Source organism: Cajanus cajan, chromosome 3 (genome assembly GCF_000230855.2).
Source record: "Cajanus cajan strain Asha chromosome 3, NIPB_CcT2T_4, whole genome shotgun sequence".
In the NCBI taxonomy this organism is placed as follows: Eukaryota; Viridiplantae; Streptophyta; class Magnoliopsida; order Fabales; family Fabaceae; genus Cajanus; species Cajanus cajan.
The window spans coordinates 74,640,960-74,649,425 of record NC_138519.1 but is presented as its reverse complement, the minus strand read 5'-3'; the positions used below and the strand labels follow the sequence as shown (position 1 = coordinate 74,649,425).

The window sequence follows — 8,466 nt, the reverse complement described above, 5'->3', positions numbered from 1 at the left end:
AGGGCCCAAAAGCCCAATGAGGGTAATTTAGTAATTCACTGGGGTGTTTTAGTAGCCCAGAACGGGCCGTTCCAAAATTAGAACGGGTCGTTCCAAGTTACTAAAATGAAGGTAATTTAGTAGCTCGGAACGGGACGTTCCGGAATTGGAACGGGCTTCCAAACCATTGAAATTGCCTATGATTCCTAATTTAGAATGGGTCGTTCCAGAGTTGAGAACGGGCCGTTCTAGAGGTGAGAACGGGCCGTTCTAGAGGTGAGAACGGGCCGTTCCAAAATATGGCTGTTGTGAGTATTAAATGCACCCTAGAACGGGCCGTTCCGGACCCTTAAATCATGGGTAAAAGTCACATCCAGAACGGCCCGTTCTGGGGTGCATTTAATACTCACAACGGTCATATTTTGGAACGGCCCGTTCTCACCTCTGGAACGGCCTGTTCTCAACTCTGGAACGGCCCGTTCTAAATTAAGAATCATAGGCAATTTCAATGGTTTGGAACGGCCCGTTCCGAGCCACTAAATCACCTTCATTTTAGTAACTTGGAACGGCCCGTTCCAATTTTGGAACGGCCCGTTCTAGGCTACTAAAACACCCCTGTGAATTACTAAATTACCTTCATTGGGCTTTTGGGCCCTCGTACATTCTATGAAAATTTGGCTGTTACAAAATATACAATCTAACTTCATAAGATATTAAATGTATACCATTTATAATGACTAATGACTACTTGATGCATATCTAATTGATTCCTCAACAAATCTAATTAAGAAATCTTGTTGGAATTCATAAATTTGTTAAAGTGAATGAAATCATGCTTTACACAAGAAATAAGGACAAACAAATCCTTGAAATCATAGAAAAAGTTAGCAAAAGTCGATGTAGACCTGCTCCTTGTTGACACACGCCACAGATAGTCCATTTGGTATCCTAAAATTGATAAGTAGCTTCTTTTATTAGATAAGAAGTGACAATTTAGTGAAACACATTTTTTGCAAGTATTTAATACATCAACGAACTCTTTTCACCTCAAGAAACATGTAACGAAGTAAAACGAAGCAAGTTTGTGAGGAATCCTCAAGATTTTGTAACAGTCATCTTCATTCAAACTACTATATAAAAAGTTTCACGATCAGAATTCTTATTATTTTAAAAGTATAGGAGGTTATATGTGAGAATTCTTGAATTTCAAAAAAAATTAAACCCAATGGGTTAATACATTTATTACTTTTATGAAAATTCATTTAATTTTAATATACAAACTTTGTCATATTAAAAAAAAGTCATTAACAAAAGTATCGAAATTGAGGCAAATTTAAAGCAATTTTGTGCATGTATCTTAAATGTAGCGTTGACATTAGAGGACTAGCTGTCAAATTTACGTTATAAACTGCTAGTGGATTTGCCAGTGACAACGATACCAACTTCCAATCATTTTAATCACATAGACACTACTTTTATTAATTTTTAAGGCTCATAATATATAAAAAAAAAAAAAAAAGATTACTTAAAGATTAATGATAGATATTTTACCATAAAAAAGATTAGTCACTAAAACTAACATTGATTTTTTTTAAACAAAAACCAACATTGTTAAATTTTGTTACTAACTAATTTGTGAATTTTTAAGTAGTGATGAGAAATTTTCCAAGGCTATTTTTTTCCTTGATTAGCTAAAGCATATGTTTTGTTCGGAAAGTTTAGTTTTAGTTGACATATATGGAGTGAATCACTTTACTTAAAATGTTTAAGTTTAACAAATTAATCATTTATCAACAATCTATTCACTACCTTGCTAAACCTTGTGAGATAAGATTTCTTGACTTTCAAAAAAAGCAAACGAAACCACCCTTAAGTTAAATATTTTTTTTTTATCAATATTCGTTTAAATTTAATATTCTTTTATCAAAATTCATTAAATTTTTATTTTTTTATTTAAAATTCATTTAATTTTAATGCATAAACTTTGTCAATTTTACGTTATAAAATTATTAGTCAACCTGTCACCGACAATGATACCAACTTCTAAAAATTTTAATCACATAAATATAACTTTTGTGAATCTCAAGACTATTTAAGTTACCAGTTGAATGTGGTAAAGTTCTTATATTTTGAGTCTTTAAAGATTTGTGAATCTTGAGAAATTCTGGACTTTCAAAACATTTTTTCTTCTTATCTTCTTTCATAAGTGACTAAATTTCTCACCTTACCTTGGTTTTGTAACTTGAAACTTTTTAGTGGTTAGTTGTTTATGACATACTGATTATGCTTTTGTGTTCATCTTTTTACCCAGGTAGAGGTTGATATATTGTTTGACTATATGGGTATGTGTCTTCGACTTTTTTTTTTTTTTTTTTTTTAATTTTTCAATAGATTCTTTTCGAATGAATATCATATATATATATATAGTTTCTGGTTGCTCAATTTATTTTATTATCATTTGCCATAAGTCCTAAACCCTAAATTTTATGCGTCTTTGACTTTATTTGGGAAAATTTTCAATAGATTCCTTTTGAATGAATACTATACATATAGTTTCTGATTGCTCAATTTATTTTATTACCATTAGCCATAGTCATTCTTTTAACCTTCCTTATAAAGTTTCTATTTTGTTCCTTTTTCTTCACATTTTTGCCTCTATACATGATTTGCATGTGTGATTTGACTTGTGTGTAACATTTTGGTTACCTCTAAACACCATTCCCCTCATAAAATAAACATATTAAACATATTTGTGTAAATATCATATTTTAAAAAAAAATTGAAATAATCGATTGAATTAGTTTGATAGGGAATCGATTCAATGATCGGTTTGCTAACTCAAAATAATCAGTGTACTTCAAGATTGGTTTGAATCGGTCTAATCGATCTGATCCAAAACTAAATAAAATCGGTTTGAATTGATACTAATTGTTTTTTTTTTCAAATTTCAAATTTTATTTAAATTATTTTTAATGATAAATAAAAATACATGTTTATTAAGGATTATAAATTTGAATAAATTATTTTTAATGATTTTCTTATAAATATATATATATATATATATATTAGATATTTATATTAATTTACAATTTTTTACATCCTGAGGTTTTTTAATTTTATATTATATTAATTAGACATTATTTTACTTTGGTTGTAAATTTATTATTATTGTTAATGATCTGTTGTTATATTTTATTGAAATTTAAACATATGTATTTTATTTAAATTTTTACAAATACTTTGAATGTTAAGAATTTATAATAAAAAAATATTTTATTTTAATTTTTAGTGTAATCAATTAACAATATCATATTTATTTAATATTATATTATTTATTATTTAATTATCATTTTTATTTTATTAATATCGGTTGAATCATAATTTTTAACTATGATCGAATTATTCAACCTTTAACTAATAGATTGACCAAGTCGATCGATGATTATGTTTGGTTGACTTCTATCTATCTCCTTTCAAGAATTTTCCTCGTGATCTAACATAGATTAACATTAATTGACCATTCAAACCTTCACCTCCCCCAATTCTTATGTCTTTTCTTATGTATACTTTATGACTATTTAATTGACATGTTACCATTATCATTTTATAGATTTCTCACAATATAGTCTTGCTTCTCAAATGCATGCATGCATGTCTTGATACATATAGGGTCTAGAAAAAAACGAATAACATTTGAAGATGAAACAGAACGAACAGGAAGAAGAAGGAGTAGCAGGATTGTTGCTTTGGAAGAGAAGAAGAAGCAGGAAAGAGAGAGAAAGCTTGCACAAGCATTGGAAAATGACGTCAGAAACAATGGAAAACACAAGGCAACAATGGAGCTACGTGATGATGACATGAGTGATTCTAATAACAATGACGATGAGGAGGGGCCAACCAAGAAGAGACACAAAAGCAAAGAACTAAATCAATTGATCTCTTCAATTAAGGTGTGTCTCCATAATTTTTATTTTGAATGTCTTAATTAAACAGAGTATAAATTTTATAAATGTCACTTCTTGAATGCAAATGCATCTTCTTTACTTTTGCTGATTCTATATAGCACTTATTATTTGTGAACACTTCACAATATGAATCAATAGCTGGAAACAATATTGTGAGTTGTGGTATAAAGGTTACTAGTGTCAAAAATTCAGTTGCATGAATGGTACTGATACAACCACATGCTATGTATTTCCATTGTTTATTCACTTTTTTCTGCCACTTCTAAGTCAATACAGGCATTAGAAAGACAATTTCAGAATGCAAATACTTCTGGAACAAATGGTATGCTTATAACTATCTTAAGCAGTTACACCTTGACCATCACATGTAATTTTCCGTTAGTATAGTGTGATATAAAAACAATTGTTGTACTTTTCACTTGCAGTCTCATCTCTGAATGGTATGCCCCTAAAGCAGATCCTTGAAATGATCATTGATTTTTTACAAAGGTAAAAAACATATTCGGTTATGATTATTTTTAAATGCCTATAAATGGATGAAATAAAAACTGTTACATTACAAAGATTTCACTGGAATATATCCATATATAAATAAATACAAAATCGTTTAAATGTGTGCAGGAAAGACCTGCATGAGCTATTTGCCAAGCCAGTAAATCAAAAGGTGGTTAGTTGTTTACCTTTAATTTGAACATTTAATTAATTACTTCTAGTCCATTTGATCATTGAATTTTGTTAGTTATGTTGAATACTTACCCTGAATTAAATTAAAGGTGGAGCATCATAATGAAATTGTGCAGCAGACAATGGATTTCGGTACCATGAGGGCCAAACTTCACGAGGGCATGTACACAGATCTTGAACAGTTCAAGGTTTGAAAATCATCATACTTTATTTTGGTTTTGTTACACTTTCCCTCAATGCGAAATTGATGTTTGCTTCTATTTCAATGATGGACAGCGTGATGTCTTTCTTATATGCTCCAATGCAATGAATGCTAATCCAGAAAACTCAAAATATCATCAAGTGGTATGACCATGTAAAATAGAAAGCATTAAGCTATTCACGCTTGTTTACTGTAAAATCTTGAATAAGTTTTCTTTAACATAATTTGTTTCAGGCTGAAGATATAAGTAAGTATGCTAAGTGGATTTTTGAGGCTCTAAGTGCTGACCCCGAACATTTTGAATTGGAATTTTCCCTCAACAAGAAACGCTCTGGTAGAAAGCCACAAAGTGGGCAAAGGAGAACCTCACAGAAGGTTTCTTCTAAACCTGCTGGTATGGAATAATTAGTAAATCAAAACAATTTTAACTTTTAATTTATTCTCTCTTTTCTTTATTTTTTGTTTGAATGAGTGATCTAACTGTATTTTCCTTTTAATGTAGGGAGAAACAAGTCTAGTTCTGTTACAGTTCCTGAAACAGAAAAGAGGGACACGTATTGCCCTCCAAGTAAGCCACTGGTTTCAGAAGTAAGTTCTGTTTTCCTCCCAAACAATTATATAAGGTGGTGATCTATAAACACCATAAAAGTTGATAATAAATGAATATTTGTTTGGAAGAGTGTTATGCACACATCGAACAAGGACAAAGTAGTACATCATGTGAGGTCACATTTGTACATACAACTTCCTAACTAGTAGATCTTACACTCTGTAAATAAGATTTATTTTGGTGTTGGCAACAAATTTGAAAAAGAAACATGATAATCCATTCTTAACTCCTTATACTGCATCCACATAACTTTTCAACTAATACTACTTCCATATAGCTGTTTATTTCAATTCTTCGTCAGATACCAAGAACTTCAATTTCAGATTGTATGATATAAAAACTATGGCAATTGATAATGTTTGATGCTATTGCAGTTGAAGAAAAATGCAACTACGTACAAAGAAAGTCCATTGCGAATTGTGGAAGATACGGGACCGACTGCTGAAAATATTGCAGCCAAACAAATAGAAGAATATCAGAGACAGATTGAGCTCCTTAAAAATGATACTCTCAATGCTCAGACACTTGCTCTTTCCCTTCCCTTCCTCAGTAGGCCACTCGCTATTCCTGGTTCTGCAGCTCAGGAAAACAGAATATTCAACACAACTAATGTTGGCAGTGTTAACATCAGGGATGGTCCTTATCAGGGAAACAAGACCCGCACAAATAATAGCTGGAATGCTTCTTTTTTGAGCAACTTTTTTAACAATGACAAAGGCGGAAGTTCTAGTGGAATTGAGAGCTCTAATGCAAGAGGAACCATGAACTTTTTGGGTCTCTCAAAGGACAAAATGGCTTCCCCACTTGAGAATGTGTCTTCTCTTCTTGCACCTGTTCATGAACATGCTCACCAACTACAGTTAGGAGTTGATAAAACCAGCAATACAAGACTGTGGAATACCTCTGCCGGTGCACCAAACATGTTAGGCATTGGAAGCTCCAGCAATGCATTTGCCAGTATTTACCCAACAAGCGTGATCTCAGGGCCTCATCCTCAGCCATTTAATTCCATATTCTCAAACAATGGAAATAGGCCTTCAGGGTTATCTCAATCAAGGCCAGAAAACTTCAAGTCTTTCATGCCAAGCAATAACCTTGCAGAGTCTATGGTGCATCAGCCACGGCCAACAGATTTTATTAATCTCTCAGATTTGACTCTTGCGCCTCAATCAAGGGCAGAAAACCTCATGTCCTACATGCCAAGAAATAACCTCACACAGTCTCTGCCAAGGCCAGGAGGTATTATTAACCTCTCAGGTATGTCTGTGTCTCGGCCAAGGCCAAAAGAATCAATGGATAACGTGAGTCACATGACTAATTACCTTAGAGAACAGTCTCTCATGTATCATCAGCATCAGCATCAGCATCAGCATCAGCGTCAGCATCAGCATCAGCATCAGCCAAGGCCAGAAGACCCAAATGATGAAGTGGGTAATTACCTTAGAGAAATGACTCGTATGTATAATTTGTATCACCCTGAGACATGGCCAGCAGAGTCTATGTCTAGCCTGAATCCCTTAAGGCACTCTCTTTTGTCTCAACCAAAGCAGGAAGAGTCAGTTCCAAGTAAGAACCTCCCAGGGTCAAGTGTTTTGCCTTCACTAGCTGCACACTTTTCTAATGAGTCAGATACTTCACCAGACTTCAAAAACAGCACTTGCCTGATGCAGACAAGTCAAGAACTCATGCACCAACAAGCTGCACTAAACACTCCCCCAGCAACTCATGGTTTTCCTGACATGAAAATGTAGGTATTTAGTCAACTGAACTCTCATGGAACTGTAAATTACTATTGAGGAGGAGGTGCTCTTATAGTTTAGCCAGAAGCAACTCCTACATAGCTTCTTTGAGATAGTGGCGCAGAGTACATAACATTGGTTTGGTATAGTATGCCATACTAAAATCCTTATGACTAACTTAGATTATATTTTATTTACATTTCAAAATCATACTTCATGAATTTACAAACCTCTTCAGCTCATAAGGATTTTAGTCTGCTATACTTTAACAGACCAACATTATAGTTGTAGGTCTTCATTTTGGACATGGCCATATCAAAATTGATTTTGAAAACTTTTAAACAAACGCCTTTTCTGCAGTAGCGGAGATTCCTAAGCTATCCAAAGAATTATTTTATTGAATGAGTTCAATTTAACTATAAAACTTACCCTTTTATTTCATGCATGTCACAATCACATATTGAATGAGATTCAAAAGCTAACCAACTTTAATAAATACCATCCTGTTTCTCTGCACGATTTAAGCTCCCATAATGTGACATGTCATAGATGAATAATCTCCTAGAAAAATGTTATTTATTATTATTTTCTAAATTTGTAGTAATTTTTATTTATTTATTTATTTTCTTATATTTATATTTTAGGAAGCAAAGGGAAGACTAAAGGGTATTTGGACCTCAATCTGTAGCAGAAGTACCTTTTCATGAATAAAAAGGAAGAAAAAGAAGATCCGGAAATCACTTTCTATTCTACATTCTCTCTCAATGAGCTCTACAAGTACAAGAAAGATGATTAGGGTTGAAGCTCACGCCTTCAAGTCCATGGATTCTATCTTTCTTCCTTTATATGTTTTTGTTGATTTTAGTTTTTCTGTGCCTGGTTAAACCCACTTTTGTTGGGGTAAGGAATATTTCTATGCAACCCATGAATATTTTATTTGGGATTTTTAATAAAACTTTGTTTTTCCTATCTTTATGTTCGTATTATCTTTCCTTATTGGTTCTAGTGACTTGATTATTCTTAGGAAGATTTTTTTATTATCTATTTAGTGAATGAGAATTTGCTCTATAAATGTTCTCTAAGATACAAACCTCACTTTTTCATTTGGAAGAGCTCAGAATAAAAACCCTTTGCATATTGAAAGAGAATGGTGAGTCTACTATTACAATACTAGCTGATAACAATTTATATGAGTAATGGTTGGGAAGAGTGTTTCTACACCTTGGATATGTAATAAGTAGTAAGTACACCATATGGGGTCTCATTTGCATATAAAGCATCATAACC

General features: G+C 32.5%; 1 protein-coding gene across 3 annotated transcripts; it reads left to right on the top strand.

Moving 5' to 3' along the window:
- The first annotated feature begins 1,923 nt into the window (after nucleotides 1–1,923).
- Nucleotides 1,924–8,152, top strand: LOC109793245 (uncharacterized). Of its 3 annotated transcripts, XM_083071298.1 has the most exons (11): nucleotides 1,924–2,321; nucleotides 3,688–3,929; nucleotides 4,221–4,266; nucleotides 4,370–4,433; nucleotides 4,566–4,608; nucleotides 4,718–4,816; nucleotides 4,905–4,973; nucleotides 5,065–5,224; nucleotides 5,333–5,418; nucleotides 5,815–7,187; nucleotides 7,824–8,152. In XM_083071298.1, the coding sequence occupies exons 1-11, from the start codon at nucleotides 2,318–2,320 to the stop codon at nucleotides 7,840–7,842; spliced, it is 2,205 nt and encodes a 734-aa protein (XP_082927424.1). In that variant the 5' UTR covers nucleotides 1,924–2,317; the 3' UTR covers nucleotides 7,843–8,152. The 3 variants fall into 3 exon arrangements, with proteins under 3 accessions (XP_082927424.1, XP_082927423.1, XP_082927425.1); XM_083071297.1 differs by lacking the exon at nucleotides 1,924–2,321 and having other exon boundaries at nucleotides 3,411–3,929; XM_083071299.1 differs by lacking the exons at nucleotides 1,924–2,321; nucleotides 4,221–4,266 and having other exon boundaries at nucleotides 3,841–3,929.
- The last annotated feature ends 314 nt before the right edge of the window (nucleotides 8,153–8,466 follow it).